Source organism: Rhinolophus ferrumequinum, chromosome 2 (genome assembly GCF_004115265.2).
Source record: "Rhinolophus ferrumequinum isolate MPI-CBG mRhiFer1 chromosome 2, mRhiFer1_v1.p, whole genome shotgun sequence".
Classification (NCBI taxonomy): domain Eukaryota; kingdom Metazoa; phylum Chordata; class Mammalia; order Chiroptera; family Rhinolophidae; genus Rhinolophus; species Rhinolophus ferrumequinum.
In genome coordinates this window covers 15021258-15041528 of record NC_046285.1, presented here as the reverse complement: position 1 = coordinate 15041528, position 20271 = coordinate 15021258, and the positions used below count along the sequence as shown (strand labels likewise).

Sequence of the window (20271 nt, the reverse complement as noted above, 5' to 3'; positions counted from 1 at the left end):
CTTATTTGTCCTTTGACATTTACAGTATAATCACGTACTTCTTGGACTATGAGCTTTTTAACATATGTGAGCCCCTCCCAACTTGAAAACTAATGTTTCTAAGTCCTGAACTCCCAGATTGTAAATTTGGAGGATAGGGTTAGTTTGACAACATTACAAAGTATATATAGTACGAGGAGATCACTTGTTCAAGATTCCCAGTAGCCTGGAAAATACTCAGTGCTCAGTTATTTAGTGCCAGCTGTACTGTTGTTCCCTTTTTAATAATATTGATATCTGCTAAAATATTTCTCAATAGAAAATCAACTTTCTGCTTGGGTGAGGGAATAATAGTGTCAACAGGTATTATTTCACTCAGACTGTGCTTAGTCCAGCATCAAGTGAAGAGAACGTGTGAAAAGAGCTTTAGAATGGGAAGGCAGAGAAGCAGTGATGCATGGCAATGCCAGGAAAGGACTATAGGTTCTGGAGTTCATAGCTTTGCGTCTGATTCTCAGCTCTCTATGAATTATTTGTGAGGTATTTGGCAATATCATATGATACAGTACAAATATGATATGTGCACAAATGTCTCTGTGAGTTACTTGAGAGATCATTGAGCTTATTAAAATTCATCTTGAAAATTAAAGTATATTTCTTGTGAAGATTAGAACCTCTTCTAAAACTGCCGTTTTTATACCTCCATGCATGCCCAGAGAATTTTGCATCTATTTTCAAGAATTCACAAATACTTTGAAACACATCCTGAACAGGCTAAGAACAAGTCTTTAAAAGTCTCTTTTACAACAGGTTTTACTCTTAGCCTCGTGTTTATTGGATTCAGAAGACCAGGGTCCTGGTTTTGGCTACAAGGGATTTTTGTTGTCAGCTTTAATCAAGTATTTTCAATCTGTTGATTAGTTTTCTTTTGTTTGGAAAATGTGAGGGTTGAAAAATCTATCTGTTCTTATTCCAGTTTTAACATGCTATATTAACCTCGTTTTATGGATGAAAAAACTGACCTAGTAATGGAGGTTGGAGAGGTAGAAATTGATGGGCCTAGGAGAAAAGCCCAAGTGTTCTGGTGTGATTCTACTGCCTTCTCTCCTCTCAGCTGTCATGTGGAACTAAAGTGTTTTTTCTAGTTTTTTTTTTTTATATTAATTTGAGAGTTAAAAAAAAAGAATCTCTGGTCCATGAAATTTATTCTTATAGAAGGTAAATTCTTAAACAATTGCACTGTTTTACAGCATACGCATAGTTTAGTGGTGAAATGCCCAAATTCTGGAACAGGCTGCAGGATCTGAATCTCTGTTCCATCACTTAATATCTGTGCAAAATCTTGGACTAGTTACTTAATTCCTGTGCCTCAGTTTCCCCATCTGCAAATTATGGATGATACTAGTGCCTACCACAGAACACTTTGAGGATTAATACAGCTCATAAATGGAAACATAAGTACATTTTAGCTATTGTTCTATTTGACATTTAGGTATATTGAAGTAATTATCGAAGTCTTAGTTGTTTCCTTTTGCGACTCTTTGAGAAAGCACCATTTGTGTTTACTCTCTTAAACAGATCGATAGACCTAAACAACTATGTAGCACTATGTCAAACCAACTAATAATTCTGTAGGTTATACAGTGTGGCAGTGTAATTTTGACCATCTCCTGCTCGTCTTTTGCTCTATAAGAATTTTAATTCATCTCTCTCTTTTCAAAGTATTTTTTTATATGCAAAATCTTCAACTCGTATAGTTCTGTAGAACTTTTACACTCTTTTTTGGGGTGTCAGGGATACACATCTTTAATCTTGAAGGCCACAAAAGTATTGCTTATATGTATGTGTATGGAGGTAATAACTCAGAGAGAGATTTGCTGTAGCTTGCAGTTAAGATGGTGTTTTGCACATCGTGGCTCAAAACTATTATAAAGGGAAATGGGAACTCTGGAAATAAGCTTCACTTTGGCTATGCATGTGAGCATACAGTGTATTACCACGATTAGAGTGAAGCAAAAACAAACACAACACTAGAAATAATGATCTGCTTATAGTTGCCAAGTGAAAAGTTTATGAAAGGAAAAGGCAGTAAAAATAATTCCTTAAGTATTTTCTTTATCATTATTTGTTCTTTTACTTGTGTCCTTCCTAAATCTCATTTTAGTCGTGGACATCTAAAGTGATTGTTACATATGTACATACAGAGGGTGCCAAAAAATGTATACACATTTTAAGAAAGGAAAAATGTATTAAAATTGTAATACTCAATATATACTGATAACAAAAGATGAATACAAGTCACGTTTGACTTCTGCAATTACAAGAGGTGCTCAAAGTGGTTACCATCAGCATCCAGACACTTTTGATTATGGCGAACGACTGCTTCAGCAACGTTGACCAAAGTCTCCACTTGTATACATTTTTTTGGTACCCCTGGTATATACGTGTTTGCATTGGCAGATATTTACAGATATTTTGTTTTAAGAACACTATACTTACGATTAGACATTTTAAAAAAATTCAGACTTTATATTTTTTTGGAACAGTTTTAAGTTCACAGCAAAATTGAGGGTGAGGTATAGAGAAATCCACATATACTCCCTGTCTCCACACATGCATGGACTTCCCATTATTAATATAGCCACCAGAGCCACCAGAGTGGTGCATTTGTTACTACTGATGAACCAACATTGACACATTGTGAATACCTAAAGTCAGTGGGTAATGAGGCCATCCAGGAATTTACTTACATTGAAATGTTGCTTTCTTCTGTTACACATTAACCACTATATTGACACAGATCTGTGGGTTTTTTGTTGTTGTTGTTGTTGTTTGTTTTCAAAGGAGGGCACAGCTCACAATGGCTCATGTGGGAATTGAACTGGAAACCATGGTGTTATTAGCACCACTCACTAACCAACTGAACTAACTGGCCACCCCAGATCTGTTGTTTTTGCATGTTATTCTTATGAGGTTTTTTGATGTTATGTATTGCTAGTTGATCACATAGTTGAATTTATAAAACTTGTAATGCATCCACAATATAGCTTTATGGCTGTTTCATGTTCCTCTTGTGCTTTTCAACAAGCTCTCAATTTTTAGCTTCCATCTATAATCGCAGAGCATTTACTCAACTCAGTAAACACTTGAATTTAAATAATTTTACCTTCACACATCATTTTGGATAATTTTCTTCTTAGACCTCTATCATTTAACAATCATCATTCATGTGACTGAGAATTAAAACATGCAAAAAAACCCAGATAAATAGAAAATTGACTGTAATTTTCCTCTTTGCATTGGATTTGTCTGTATTTCCACATTGGTTAAACTATTCTATACTTGTATTCAAACTGAAAAAAACAAAATCAAGTCTGTTAGTAATGTGCTAATTCCTTTCCTTCACACACATTCTCTTTTAGTAAACTTTTTTTCTTGTTTGCTGATAAGTTGACTAAGAACTTCTGACTCTTCGTTTTCTTTCCATGATGTTTATTCACTGTAGTTTAGGATGTAATACATTTTTGTCTTGAAAAGTTTATATCTTAGGGCAATTTGAATATACTTTTTATTATTTCATTTTTTAGTAATTTTGGTACCAGTTCCCATGATGGAATTTTTTTGGATGGGGTATTGTTCTTTTCAGTCTGTTCCATCTGACTTTTTAAGGAAAGCAGGGTAATCAACCATCCTGATTTGCCTGAAATTGACTGAGGGAGACTTTCATTGCTGAAATTGGGTAGGCCCTGGTTACACCAGGTTGAGTTGGTCAATCTAAAAGAAGATCCTTATATTTAACAAGAATGAGTTAATTTCATCTTACTGATTTTTTTCCTACGTCCGAAATGCATAGATTTTTCCACATACTTTTATTGAGAAGTTGTGTTCAAAGAAAGAGATACCTATTACCGTTTTCACAGTGAGGGTTCTATTGGAAAACAGCTCTCTGGTCTTTGTCCTAAAATGATGCTATATATCTGATTCGCTACTACACCAACATTTAGAATTATTTATACTTCTGAGTTATGTGTTTATACCATTGAGTTGTTTGCTTATGGATAAATAAGAATTAAAACTTGAAGATTACCTGAGAGTAGAATTTAATGTTGTTTTGAGAATTAACAAATGTTTTAATGTTTTAGTTTAAAATCCCTTAAGGGATATAATCCAAAATGAAAACAGGGGTTTGACTGGGTATCAGTATTTTAGAGGGAGATTTTTATCAGCATGAACCAAATCGATGGCACAATAAACATATTTTAAAAGGTTATATAACTATGAATGTGACATTAAGGAAAAATCAAATATTTAATAGTACATTCATACCCAACTTCTAAATCTATTTTTAAAGGATTATAGAGTATTTTAAAGTGCTATTTTAGAAGGGTAATATTATTAATCAAAGTTTCAGAGACTTGTAAGTTATAGATGAAAAAGTTGAAATTTAGCACTTTTAACAAGGCGTCAAAATGATTTTGGAATTATTCGAATTTTTTAAAAGAAATCTTTAAAACTATTTTTCCCCCCCAATCTTAGTTGTGGAGGGCGCTGTTCAGCTTCAAGTTGTTGTCCTTTCAGTCTTAGTTGTGGAGGGCGCAGCTCAGCTCCAGGTCCAGTTGCCGTTGCTAGTTGCCGTTGCTAGTTGCAGGGGACGCAGCCCACCATCCCTTGCGGGAGTCAAACCGGCAACTTTGTGTTTGAGAGGATGTGCTCCAACCAACTGAGCCATCCAAGAGCTCAGCAGCAGCTCAGCTCAAGGTGCTGTGTTCAATCTTAGTTGCAGGGGGCGCTGCCCACCATCCCTTGCAGGAGTCGAGGAATTGAACTGGCAACCTTGTTGAGAGGATGCTTTCCAATCAACTTGAGCCATTCAGGAGCTCAGCGGCAGCTCAGCTCAAGGTGCTGTGTTCAATCTTAGTTGCAGGGGGTGCTGCCCACCATCCCTTGCAGGGCTCGAGGAGCTGAACTGACAACCTTGTGGTTGAGAGCCCACTGGCCCACGTGGGAATCGAACCGGCAGCCTTCAGAGTTAGGAGCATGGAGCTCTAACCGCCTGAGCCACGGGGCCGGCCCTTTAAAACTATTTTTGAAGATATGTCTTAACCCTTAAAAATTTTAAAAACACAAAGGTCCCAACATTTCATAATTAGGATTATATATTAAGGGATTAATTTTTAATATGCGAATAGAGGTTTATACACAAACATGCTAAATTTTAGATTGTGATAATCCTACAAATGTGGAAATGAATAAATTTCTCACAAGAAGTTCAATTACATTAATTATACTGGTAAGATACATTTTTCATACATTTAAACCTGTTTTTCATAAGTTAGCGAAAGGGCAAAATACTTAAAATAAGCAAAAATTTAATTGTAGAATCTTTCATATGTAAAAGTTGATATAATAACATGGGAAGAAAAGGCATTAAAATAATAGTCTTGGTTTTCTCTGTAAATACATGGAAAGAAATATAATTGTATAAGTAATAAACTTTGCTTACCATTATAGATAAGTATTTTATTATTTATTCTATTCTGTACTTTCCCCATTTTCTATAATGTACTTTTTATTGTTTTTAGTATTAATTTTGTATATTTTTATTTATAAAAGTAATTTATAAAAGGAAGTATAACTTTTTTTTCTGTTGATTTTTGAGGTGATTGTTTGTAATGTCAGTTAATTCTTAATTTCAGTAAATTTTGGACAGTAGCTTAAATAAAATTAAGTTATACTTCCTAAGGTTGGAAGAAGATTTAAAATTTTCTTTCCATTTTTCAACTTAGTCAGTTTGTAATGGGAGAATATGTTAGTAAAATGTTATTTCTTATTCTTTTTGAAATGTGTATTCTTGCCAGTACATGGTAGTCATATATACTTGTAACATTTTTAGAACATGGTCATATTAAATATGTAACTGTGTTAATACTTAATCAGAGAGACAGTTTAGAATAGTTGTAAACATATGCTCTGGAGCCAAATTACCTGAGACTGTGGCTCAGCTCTATCATACACTAAGTGTGTGAGCTCAGATGAATGACCTATCTTTGCTATCTTTCAATTTTCTCTTCTATAAAATGGGGTTAATAATAACATTGTAGTTATTTTTTCGTGATCATTAAATGAGTGACATGTTTAAAACACTTATACAAAAGTGTGTGATGTATGTAGTAAGTGCTGTAGAATTGTATTAATAGTAGTAGTAGTTGAAATGTTAAAAAATGGTACAATTTCAGAATACTCAGTAATAGAAGAAATATGTACCACAATAGGTTCAACCTCTGGTTCAGTAGTTTTCAGACTTTATTGTACATTAAAATGACATTGTGTACCCATAAAGTACCAGTTACAAATTCTTATACCTAAAGAGTATGACTGAATAGGTCAGGGAACACTTATCTACACTTTTAGTCTCATCCCTGGTGTTTCTAAATCAGATAAAAAAAGTAAAGAATACTTAGAAATTAGAAAATTCTCATAAATGTATAAAGAAGGATTACACATTGATATACTTCTTTCATTTATGTTTAATATTAAAACTTTTTTTGAAAGGTTATATTACCGAATGTGCTGTTACTGCATTTTGGCATACATGTGCCTGATGTTTTAGGAGACTATTTTGAAGAGCCTATATTTGCCTCTGAAAACATGTGCATGTTTTCAATGATGCTATATATCTGATATATGCATACATGTAGTAAATAAAATACTTATTCCTAAGGAAAATTTCTCTTTTTCAAATGGCCATATTATGTGTAGTTCTACAATTAATAAGACAAAAAAACCCCACAACCTTGTTTCTCATTTCTCTACCTCTCAGTTCTTGTTTCACTGTTAGCAGAAGGCTAGAGAAAATACACATTATGTGGAGATATTCTACCAGTTACTATGGGCTGAGTTTGAGAAATACGAGTATATTTTGATTACATAATTTGGGCTTAATTTATTATTAATAGAAGGTCTCAGAATTGCTCAAATGTGAAGTGACAAATAATTGAAAAAAATATATTTTCTCTGGGCAGCATAGACCAGAAATTACCTTATAATGGTATTGAAGATAAGTAAAATAATTAGGTCTATTTGCTTCCTAAAGAGAAGAGGCAATTATGCCTGTTAATTGGTTTAAATCCATCCAGCCTTTGAACTCCTAGTGATCACACAGGGCATGACCGAGCAGCTATGTGCCTCAGGCTTTGTGGCCTCTATTCATTTAATCTCATACAGATTTTCCACCTTCCAGGAAAATTTATTTTTAGTAGAAGACGTTTGCTTTCACTCATTCTGTGTTGTATGCAGTACATTTGCTTCCACTAATTCTAGTGATGTTTTGCATACATGATTTTCCATTTGTTTACTGGTTGTTTATGTATGCCCACAAAAAAAGTTTCATGTTGGCTAAGAGATATATAAGTGGATACATTATTCAGTTTTACTCAGTTTCACCTGTGTATCATTCACATTAACTCTGCATCTTTATTTTAATAAGGAGAGGGACAGAGAGACAGGGAGACACAGACAGATATTACTAACAATTTTCTGTTTTGTTCTTTGTTTTGCTCTTGTATCACCTGCAACAGGCACAGACCTGGTGCAGTGGGAATACTTAGTATATATTTGTTGAGTGAATACATGAATGCTAAAGAGTTCGAAAAAGTTGAATTTTATTTTCTCCACATTCACCCCCGCCAAAAATTGGTGGCTTTCACACTTCTAAAATAAAATATTTTATTATGAAAATAATATCAGAACATTATGGAATATCTAGAAACTAGAGGAACTAGAGGGAAATAAAAAATACCCATTTTCACAGATCCCTAAGAAATCAACACTTTAAGATTCTTTTTCAGATCTTTTTTCTAGGGCTCGCTCTCTTGGTCTCTCTGTCTATTTCTTCTGCTGGAATTGTACAGTTTACAATTCTTCAAATCCGTGTATTTTTACCACACATGATACTATGTATAGGATTTAAAGAGTTTAGAATTAATTTTAAAGCTCCTTTGAATGGACCCAAACTCTTGTATCTCCAAATGGCTTCCGAGAGGCCATTGTTTCAGAGTTCCTTTCCACTGTGCCTGTCTGCTTCCCAGAAGAAGAAGTAAGGATTGCCTTTGCTTTCTCTTTAATTCAGTGGTACAGTGACTGCGGCCAAGCATGGGAGTTTGTTCTAAACGATTTATAAATACATGTGAGGTCTCCCATTATTTTCTTTTTCCATTATCTGTTCATTCATTCCACAGATGTTTACTAATTACTTGCTAGGTGCTGTTGTAGGCGCTGGAGATGTAGAAGTATTTCAGTTCTGGTCTAACAATTATCGATGCTTCCTAAATAAAACTGATTTTATGGCTCTTTCTCTTCGAAATTAAACCACCATCAAAATAATGACTAAAAGTATTATGTTTCCCTTTTAAAGTTGCATTGACATACAAAATGGTAAGTACATATAGACATCGTATAACCACAATTATTAAAAATCTCAGGAAAAAGTGATACCATACGTGTATTCCAGAAGAAAAAAAAATCCAACTTACCTGCAAAAAAAGAGTGTGTGTGTATGTGTGTGTGTGTGTGTGTGTGTGTGTGTGAGAGAGAGAGAGAGAGAGAGAGAGAGAGAAATTTCAAATCAGAGTACAAAAAAAAAGAAAATGCTCTAGAATTAGGATAATTTTTTGCAGTTTTTATCTTCTTGAAATAAAAGTTGTATATGTTATTTTATGGATGGTGGGTTTTCCCCTATAGCTTTCTTTGAACTGATGAATTATTTACTTACCCTTTAGAAAATAAAGATTAGTGTGTAGATTTTTAGTTAACATTTGGAATACCCTTTAAGACTCCATATCTTGTATGAATCTGCCTCTTAGCATCCTTTATTAGGGTGCCCCTTAGAATCTGTAAGAACTAAATCTGAGGTACAATGCGAAAGAAATGGGGAAGATGCAGGGGAGATAAAGATGACAGTTTGCTAATGTGTAAATAAATGAGTTTCTTCAGAAATTCTTGGTCACGTCAGAAGTACTGAATTGGTTTAAAAATGAGTGAAGTTGACTGCATTCCTATAGGGATTTCTCAGTAATCCTTTAAAAGGCTGTTTTAGGTATTTTGTTTTCCAGAAGGATGATTGTCTTATCCTTAAAATTGCTATTCCATACTCCATCTTGCAGACATTAATAACTCACCTAGATTCAAGGCTTCTCTTAACTATGGCTCAACTATGACTACCTAACTCAAGAAGTAAAGTTGAAAGCTTTATTTTTAGTACTTTAATTGATTTAAGGTTATGGAATCTTAGTAAATTATATCTGTAATGTACAGATTCTATGAAAATCTAATGCATCTGTAGAAAAAGAATTGATATATGTTACTTTACATATTTTTTAAAAACTTCTGTATGGTTAAGGAATTGTATTATATCCTTATTTGTTTTTACATATTTTTAACTTATGACAACATTCTAAATAAAAATAAGATTAATTTTAAAATAAAGTTTTTCCCTTCATAAATTTAAATTTAGGACAGAGGAAGTTTGGTAAGCAAAGTTTATTTTATACAATTTTAACAGTATTTTTGAGTTGCCATTTCAACAAGGAAATCTGCTTGTGTTTGGTTTATTGAGGTTCTAGTTGGCTCAAATTTATAACCATCTGATACATATGTGTATATATATATGTGTATATATGTATACATATGTACGTATACATATATATGTATACATACCTATATATATTATAAAGAAATTAAATGTAGATTAACAGTTACTGCAATCCCATGTAATTTGTTCTAATATGTTGAAAATCCAATGTTAGAAGGAACTGTATTTCCATAGCAATAAAAAAATATTCACAGGACCATCCAAGTACTGTTTTTCACAGTACAAAATATTATCCAAAGGCCTTTTTCTTTGAAAAATGGTCCTAAAAGCTGCAATAAGCTATTATACTTTCAGACCCACATATTTTTGTTCATTGGGATGACCATCAGTAAATACAGTGTTATTTGTAAATTTTGATAGCCTTATTGTTTCTAAAGAGAGTTGACTTGAAGTCTCCTTCTTCACAATTGCAAACTTCATCTATATTCTGGCTATCCATAGGACTTTTTATTTGTAATGCAAAGGGAGAAAAGGACAATACTGCTGTTGTCTCAGGAATACATTAAAAGCATTAGTGTGTCTTTTAAATTTGGAAAAGCATACATTTAATCACTGGATTTATATGGGATATTTCCCAAAAGACACAGAAAGGCTTTATTATAGATGGCTTTGGAGAGCATCAACCTCTGATGATTCTTAGTAAAACAATAAGTTGGCTGTGCTAAGTGCTCTAGTTTTGTTTTATTTTTCATCTCTTTTGAATGATATTTTTGCGGGACTTTTGACAGATCCTGACAAGAACTGTAAATGGAAAATTATTTTGTGTTGAATTCTCAACTAAAACTAGAGGCTGGTTTAGTTTGCAACTTTTCTTACAAATTTAGGAAGAAAGTAATTGGTTTCTCTATAAATTAATAAGAATTCTAATGTAATTCCAGGAGAGGGTGGGGAGGAGAATCATAAAATCAAATAATGGTGCTTATGCAAATTGTACATTAATGGTTCCAGCCATGGGACAAATGCAGTATTATTTTCTGCATCAGGGATTATGTTAACCTCTAAAGTGTAGATTTTATTTTTATATTCATTTTACAGTTGAAGAAACTAACATTCAGAGAGGTTAAACAATTTTTCCAAGTTCACAAGCTAACAAGTAGCAGAGCCTAAATTTGAAACTAGGCAAATTGAATCCATTCTCTAGGTTTAATAAACTTTCACCTCAAATGCTAAGGTAGATCATGGTTTTTTTTTTTTTTTTTTGGTCTGTGTTATTCCTTCCTCTGGAACTCAGTTTCTCTGAGTATTGCCTATCTTTGTACGGCTCTTATTTTTCAGTATTATCCTAGTTAATATTTGCCAAAGGTGGTGAACTGTAGACTGTTAAGGTCAGGGATTTTATTTTATATTTTTTTGCGTTGCCAATGCTTAGCACAATTCTTAGTGCAATATAGGAACAATATACCATGTTTCCCTGAAAATAAGACCTAGCCGGACAATCAGCTCAAATGCATCTTTTGGAGCAAAAATTAATATAAGACCCGGTATTATATTATATTATATTATTATATTATACTATACTATATTATAAGACCCGGTCTTATATTAATTTTTGCTCCAAAAGATACATTAGAGCTGACTGTCCAGCCACGTCTTATTTTTGGGGAAACACGGTATAGGTAAATCTAGGGATAGGATAGTCATAGAAGTTGTACTTTAAGATATGCAAATATTTTTGTTTGGCATTTTATGTACAGTAAAAATCCTCCTATTTGCATGTTAATTGGGAATTTTAACTAAAGCGCAAACAGGAAGCATGGACCCAGCCAACCAACTTCAACTGTCCAGTCTCTTTCCTTACAGCTCACAGCAAAATCCTACCAGATTTGAGTCAGCTGAGGCAATTCCTGTATTTAATGCCCTAGTAGTTCCTGCAATATTTGGGTCCCGTGACAGAAAAGTCTTCTATAATACTTTGAGTTGCTGTTATTAAAAATGGGGGGAGGGCAAGTAATATTGTTTCTAAAATTTAACTGATGCTACTGTCAGTCTTTCTCATATCTCTGGGAATACAGCCATAGGATATTACATTCTATAAGAATATTACAAAAACTCCAGGGATTCACTCCTAGAATTAGATTTGGTCTATTTGGTAATCATTTTAGATGATAACAGGTACTACAAATGTCACTCAGTTAATTATTGAAATTATTCTAAATTTTAGCTAAACACCCCCGCCCTTCCCCCAAATCTTTAGGTAGAATTATAATAAAAGGAAATTAGGGTGAAATAATACCTAAGAAAAATGGCAAGAATCGCTAATCAGGTAGTTATTTTAATGCATTCTGTTTCCCTTGTATTCCTTTACTCTATATAATTTCAAGTGAAATTACCTGGTTTTTTCTTTAGATTGGTCTGTTTTTATACTTATTCCAAAAGGAAGTGTGAATATTGGGGAAATGCATATAACTCAGTAGAGGATATTTAAGTCTACTCTCTACACAGTGAGTAATTAATGGGTGCTGTCTTCTTATTTTTAACAAATATCTCCTTGTAGGATGAAATTCTGACAGGAAAATTATAGGATTGGTGCCCACGATAGGATTTATGCTAATAATTGGAGGCTGTCTGCTCCTTAAAATGTAAATGGGGCTTAAATAAAAAGGTTAAGAGGCAAGGCTCTTTAAAATATAGGTATTCTTTAATAAATATAGGTATGTTGTCAAGGCAAATATATGTACCCCCACCCCCACCTTGGACAGATGTCACCGACTTGTCTATTAATATTCATTGTGCATCTGTCAAGTACTCACTGAACTTGTTTCTCTTGTGCTTCTAGCAATTTTACAAGCGTTTTTGTGCTGCAAGATGTTTTAATATGATATATGTTATAAATTGATGTTTTAATCATTTTCGGTTTTCTAATATTACCTGCCAAAGAATATGAAAAAGAAAACTGGATCAAAACAAGACTTTGTTAATAAAATAAATACTGTTTCACTCAGTCTACGAAGAAACAGACTTGAGAACATAAATAAACAAAACCCTGAGATGAATGTTACTGTCAAGTTAGAAAAAAATAATAAAATCATATGTATGAAGAAATAATTAAATTATATATGTGTGTGTATTGCTTACCTCAACAGAATATTAACGAGATCAGTCTCTTATACAGATACTTACTCTCGTTTCTGTACATGTGATGTCTGAAAGGGAGGAAGAGTTTACATGCAACCAGGACTTCGGTTTCCTTATCATAAATCTCATGTGACTTTGATATATTTCTTCGAAATACTTAGCACTTATGTGTATATCTTTTTCCAGCTGCGGTTGTGTAAATATTTAGATATTTCAGTCCCTCGTGTTTGTGTTTTATCTTCCAACTGGGCAGTTGTTGAAGGAATCCTGCCATGTGCTTTTCCTTGATGCTGGCCTTCTCTGAAGTCAATTGTGTAATAGTCCCAAGGTTCTACCAGGATTGTGAGGGCAGTTGATATTATCATCCTAGTACCTATTAAAGCCTCACTCCATCAGTCCCTTCCTTCTCTTACCCTCTCTTCTTTGTAACTTTTAAGTTTCCTATGCAGAGTGTCCTTGAAACTTGGAAGTTGGTTTTGACAAGTATAATATAACCTTACATCTTAGTACATTAAAAAATACCCAAATTAGCAAATTAGAATCGTGGTTGTCAGATGGCTTATAGGAACTCAGAATTTATGATTGAAGAGAGAAGGTTTTTTTTATGAATAGCAAGTTAAGAATATTACATGGAGAGAGGTTTTGTGACCGAGTGCAGGTGGACATCTCTTCTAGGGAGCAAGATTGCAATTACTTAAGAGTCTTTCATTTACAGTCTTCTGAGATTCATGTATGTTCTTCCGTATTGCATCTTGGTGTAACTCCCTCAAAGTCCCCCTTTGAGAAAGTGAGTCACGGTTGTTGATAGAAGTTGGGTTACTTGTCCCTCCAAGTATGTTGGTGGAAAAAAACTGGGGTACCAGTGATATTGAATTTTAATTGTGCACACAGTGTGTAGGAATTAAAGTTATCAGAATATTAAAAACTGATAACAGAAAGATATTGACTCAAAAATGCAAGCTAGGGGTGGCTAATTAGCTCAGTTGGTTAGAGCGTGGTGCTGATAACACCATGGTTGCTGACTCAGTACCTGTTGTGAGCTGTACCCTCCTAAAAACAAAACAAAACAAAAACCAAAAAACAAACAAAAAATGCAAGCTGGTGTTCAGAGAAGATGATACAGTATAAGGAAACTTTATATCCCATCTATTTATCATGAAGGTCCTCACTTAACAGACAGAAATCAATTGATTGATAGGTGAATATTCTATGAATGCATGGGAAAAGAATACAGATATCATCAGATATGCTGTTTTTATTATCTGCTTTTCAGAATTAAGTGAATAAAAATTAACACTCCAGCCTTGGTACAAGAATAGACAAAGCATGTTTCTCTATGGATTTTAACTTATTAATCCTACCAGTATTTATGGACTAGCTGGAAAAAGTAAGAGTTGGGAATTTCACTAGTAGTGAATCCCAGCACTGCCACCTTCCAGCTAAATGACAGCTGAGAGTCTCAGTTCTCCCATATGGACAACAGATACAATAACACCCACCACATAAAGATGTTGTTTTGATAAAGGAGATGTTGGATAATTAATATTAGTTCTTTTCCATTTTTTCTCTTGTTTAGGCTTGATAATAAATATTTTTTGATTGCCATTTATAATTTTTATTACTGAGGTTAACCAATCACTTGTTATAAATCTCACGCAGGAACTGGAAAGTTTCTTTCCTGAAGATTAAATGTTATGAGAAATGTGAGGCTTCTATGTTTTTTGTTATAATTTGCAAATGTACTGGCTCTATAGTCAGTAACTCATTGTTTGCTAACCGTATTCATTCTCTTCAAGTTATTATATGGTAACAGAGTGTTTTTTTGTTGTTGTTATTGTTGAAACGTGTTTGTCAGAAGCAAAGGCCCGTGAGGATATCCTATATAAGGAAAAATAAAAAGAGTTCAACCTGGCTAAATAAGTTTGAGAAATGCTGCGTATGATAACTTTTTTCTGGCTAATCATAAGGTGCATTAGGAAGACTAAATAGACCCTGATAACACCCTGATAACTGCAACTCTTGTTTTGAGCAATACCTATTAACAATCTGAGGAAAGAATATTACAGATTTAGCCTTCAATAGAATAGAAAGCAATTTTATTACTGAAACTTTCTACTGAATGCTTCTCTACAAACATCTTGGTGAAAACTTGGGCCTGAGTTCATTCCCAAAAGTCATCCTGGTTGTGGTCCAGCTATATGGGGCTGCCGGTTAGGGACAAGGAGTCTTGAGCTCCGGTGCACTTTAGTGGAACCTGGGTGATCTCCAGATTCTGTAATTGGCAGTTACTTCCTCTGTCCAGTTTCCCTAGACAGTTTTATTCTTTTCCATGGCTTCAGTCTCCAGCTCTCCCGTTCCAGCTGAGGTCAAACTTGGAATATTTAATTTGCAACTTGTCATCTCCATTTGGATATTCTAAAAGTACTCCAAACTCTCCATGTCTCATACTGTATAAATTGTCTCCTCTATCCCTTCCTCTCACCAAATACCACTCTTCTATTCTCTACCTTCATTGGGACTGCCCTTCATCCATTTTTCAGATCAGAAACTTGGAATTTCCCTGCCATCTGTTTCTCCTCCATCCTGTGCATTTTTTTATTTTTCATTTTCTCTCACATCACCCGTGAGTAGATCCTGTTGATACTGTAACTAAATATGTTTAGATTCTTCCCTCTGTTTTGCCTTCTGACTGTCAATATCCAAGTTCAAGTTTCAGAATTTATTGCTTGAAGAGTGCAAAAGTGTCCAAAGGAACCCCTTCCTAGCTTAGCCTGCGGCAGTCCAGTTTCATACTACCGATAAGTGAGCTCTTGAAAATCAAGCTTGATCTTGTGATCCTTTGCTTAAGATATTTAAATAATGTTGTTTTTAGTTAGCGTCCAGACATTGGCTTGATGTACAGTTGTTGGCTTGATCACATTATCGTTCTAGCAACTTCTTCAGGTACATGCTTCTAATCTCTGATGTACGCCTCATACTCAGGCCATGCTAACCTACCTGCCAGTCCTACAAGTGTACCATATTCTTTTGTTGCTGTATTTCTGGGTGACATCGCCTCCTTTCTTGTCTTCCTTTTTTTTTCATGACATCTCATTTCATGTCTCAGGATGCCTTGTTTGCCTTGTTCGGGTAGTCATTAAGTGCCATTTTTTGTATTCTCATAGCAACTTATGCACCCGTATTTCCTACCTGAAATGGGCTATCAGAATTTAAAATAAAATTTGGTTTAATTATATATTACCTCAGCAGTTGATCCTCATTCGCATGCACCTTTTAAAATCACAGCCAAAGTAAAGGCCAATCCTGTATTATAACGCTTTTTTTTTCCTGAAGGTTTACAGCACTTGTAACTGAGTAATCTAAGAATCCAATTTAAATTTAATTTGATTTCAGTATAGCCTTTGTGAGACAGTATGAGTTTCTAAGTTGTTTTTTCCCATGTTGCTGGTTTATTTACTCTTTTAGAGCCTGGTTTCATATAAAGAACCTACTATAATATGCTGCATCCCACTCACTAAAGCTATTTCTCAATATTTCAGTTTATAAAACTATTACTCAACATTTCAGATTATGTATAATTTTCTGTTCTTTCCTGGTAGACATAAGCAAATAATAGATCTTTTAGCTTTATCATTTATTTATTGATTTCATTAAGAAAAAAATGTTAATGGCAGTAGTTAAAACTTAGAGATATGCATTAAGTCCCACGTAGAACTTAAAATCTAGTAAAGGTGAAATAGTTTGCATAGTGGTTACAATGAAAAAAAAATCTCTAAAATCTGTTTCTAGAATGCATGGTTATTAAGTTTCAGATCATTCCACTCAAATGTGTCTTTCCTGTCAGCATTTTATTCATTTGTTTTCATTTATTCAACACATATTTATTGCTTACCTATAGTGTGCTTAGCATGCTGCCAAGTGTAAGGGAAGCAACCGCAAGCAAAATCAGACCCATAGGTGTCACAGAGTAATGGGAAAGACAGATAATATTCACAGCATCAAACAAATTTAAATTGTAATTCTGATCACCAAAGGTAGCTATATAGTGTTATTTAGGTTTGTAAAAGGAGCATTTAATTTTTGTTATAATGATCACGGTGGGAGCAGAGATTGCAAAGAAAAGTGGATATTAACTGGAGAAAGATCATTTCAAGCCCCGACCCTGTGGTAGGCCTAGGCCTGTGGCAGGAGGAAGCTCAAAATATTTGTGGAGCTAAGAGAAAGCTGAGGTGAGGAAAGCAGAGAAAGGAGTGGAACAGGAAGAGTCTGGAGAGCTAGATAGGGGAATGAACACTCTGGCTCTTGTAGGTCTTGTTAAGGACTTTATCTTAAGAGCAATACGTTTATTTTAAGAGCCATTGAAGTATGAAGGACCCAGATTGTATTTACATTTCAAAGCCTTCATCTGGCTACACTGAAGTGAAGCTATTTAAGAGCTTTCCTAAATCCTGGTGGGAATTAATGGAAGTTTGATCAGTAATGGTAGCTGGCTATAGAGATGGAGATGAGTAGATTGATTTGAGAAATATTGGGGAGGACTAGGGGACAGAAAGGGCTATTTAAAGGAAGACTGTTTTTTTTACTTTTCATTATTCATTCAGATTGGGACACTAGGTGAGAATCAGGTTTAGAGCACAACTGAATTAAGCGTGGGCTGCTGAATTTGAGAAATCTCTAAGTAATTTATATATTAAATCTATCCATGGCAGCAATAAGATAGAAATATTAAAAATATGACACATGATCCCTATTTTAGAGATTATAATCTCATTGAAAAAATAAGATACAGACACAAAATATTTAAAAGGCACATACAATCAGGACTTCATTTATTAAGTAATACATAAGGTTCAGATTGTAGCCCCTTACATATCCTTCTCCACTTAGTATTATATTTAATTAATTATCTAAACTCAGTTAATATTTCATCTTTGAAGTCTATTAAAATATCAACATAATTATGGGAACTTAGCTTATTAAATACTGTGGAAATGTGTGTGTATATGTATGTGTATATATATATATATATATATAAAATTTTTATTATTATATAACTTTTATTATTTAGGACAATATAAAAATCTCCGTAAAGAAAAGTTTCATCATATATTTGAATAGAAATGTTCATTTGTACGTAGTATATGTTTTGTTATAGTGTTGATTGATGTTAGTTAAAAAGGAGATTCCAGGAAGCCATGCCATTTTTTGTAATACTCAATGATTCTCTTTAACACATTCCTCTGCAAAAACAGGCATATACGTGGTATTAACAGAAAGGGTGATGGGTTCTGAAAGCATTTGTGGACAAGGGATTTGAATAGCAGACAGGCTTTATACAAAGTTTTAGCAAGAGCACTTTCTGAAGGTGGAGGGTCAAAAGGATTCAGGAATTATAGGGTGTAGTCAAGGTGGACATCAGAAGGATTAGTAAGTAAGTAGGGCGGAGAGAGTGGGTGACTGTTACGTTTAAATAGTAGTGCTAACATGTGGGCTTTTAAAATAAGACTTTTAATTGTTTCCGAGTGATAATAAGAAGCTGTTTGTCAATTCTTTTGCAGGCTCCCGTCTTCGTCAGGAAGATTTTCCACCTCGCATTGTTGAACACCCTTCAGACCTAATTGTCTCAAAAGGAGAACCCGCTACTTTGAACTGTAAAGCTGAGGGCCGCCCCACACCCACTATTGAATGGTACAAAGGGGGAGAGAGAGTGGAGACAGACAAAGATGACCCTCGCTCACATCGCATGTTGCTGCCAAGTGGATCTTTATTTTTCTTACGAATAGTGCATGGACGAAAAAGTAGGCCGGATGAAGGGGTCTACATCTGTGTAGCGAGGAATTACCTCGGAGAGGCTGTGAGCCACAACGCGTCGCTGGAGGTGGCTAGTAAGTCAAATGGGCTTTCTGTGTTTCGTGGGGGGTGATATGGCAGAGTGGGATCATCGGCCTTGACAATGGCTGTAAAATATCAAACCCATATCACAGGCTTGACCTGAGGAAAAATCTCTAGCTGTGTATATGGATACAATCCAGTGTTTGAATTTTTATATTTCTCATCCTAGCTGGTTATTCAAGCTACATTGGGATTTATACCTAGTTGTTGAACTGTTTTAGTTTTGATTTGGAGCTGTTTTCTGTTGAACATTTTCCCTGAAATTGATTTATTCCCCTTTGTTGTTGCTTTTAAATATATTGAATATAAGTATATTTTATAAAAGAATAGTGTGGGATATTTTTCATTTGTCTTTATTAGGAGAAATACTTTTAACTAGTACTGTAGGGTATGGTTTTAAAGTGTTTCTAATGTTTAGAAATATATTTTTGGTAAAGCTGTATCCAGACAAATATACGTATATGCCTCATACTTTATTATCTTGGCTACTGACCTGCACCCTGAGAAGAAAACGTGTATGTAACCTTCAGGTAGTTGATGGTTCAGTTTTTTTTTTTTACACAATACTAAAGGCAGCTCATTTGACATTATCTCAAGAAGGATTTGTTGACTAATGATTAAATTGTTATTTCTAGAGTCTAGATATGTATTGTATTTGAATAAGAACTGGGCTTCTCTTGTTTTCCACAAACATTCAAGCGATAGCCAGAAAGTTTCATTCCCTTGATATAATCCAACTGTGTATATGAACATATAACAGAAATTGAGAATTACATAGGGATTGGGGAGACAAATGAAATTTAGATCTAACTCACTTTAAGTTTAACTGTATGTAATTATATGTGAAACTCTATGCATAACTATGTATTATTTGATGATTGATATTTTGATATAATTTGGGTTCAAAATTGTAATTATATAATCTGTTTTCATTTAATCACTAACATTATCTCCAACATTCAACAAGAACTTGAATATATAGAACCTCGGATAATTGTAAATTAGAAATTTATATTTATATTTAGAAACAGGTTATTTCAACTCAGTCATATTATTAATGTGGAATCAGCCCTAGAGAATTTAGATGATTTGATTATACTTACAGAGCCATGTAGTACTTAAGTTGAGACAGAATGGCAAAGATGTCTCATATAAAATTTAGATAGAATAAGAAATTAAAGTAACCATTTAAAACTATGTCAGAAGCAGCCATTCACATTTTTAAAACATTTACTTGAAACCCAAGTTTGTATTTCTCTATTGACTGTTAATTGATAATCAACTTACTGTTTTTTCTCTTATTGCATTGATTATCATTGAAGGTCTTAGAGCTAAATCAGTGAGATGTACAGAAGCTATAATCACAACAGAAAGCTACTTTCTCCTTTTATTTAAAGCCCCACTTTAAATGTAGCACAAGCAAAGGAAGTTTAAAGTTTCAACTTATTTATAAAAGGACATGTCTAACTAGGTTTTGAAAGGCATCTTTCAACGTTATGATATAAGCATCTTTCTAACTCTTGACACATTTATATCTAAGGTTAATTATTTCCTGTGGAGATACATTTAAGTTAACATTTGAGAACAAATTTAGAGAATCAAGAAAGATGATGTGTATGACTTAGGCCAACTCCTATATACGGTAGGTAAGAAACTGAAGATCAAGAGGGAAGAAA

At 33.9% G+C, this 20271-nt stretch overlaps 1 protein-coding gene across 1 annotated transcript in view; it reads left to right on the top strand.

Moving 5' to 3' along the window:
• Window positions 1-20271, top strand: part of ROBO1 (roundabout guidance receptor 1) — a 1107232-nt gene that overhangs the window by 760891 nt on the left and 326070 nt on the right. Inside the window, exon 4 of the mRNA XM_033132830.1 lies at window positions 18262-18588. Within this exon, the coding sequence (XP_032988721.1) occupies window positions 18262-18588 (327 nt within the window). The remainder of the gene's footprint in view (window positions 1-18261; window positions 18589-20271) is intronic.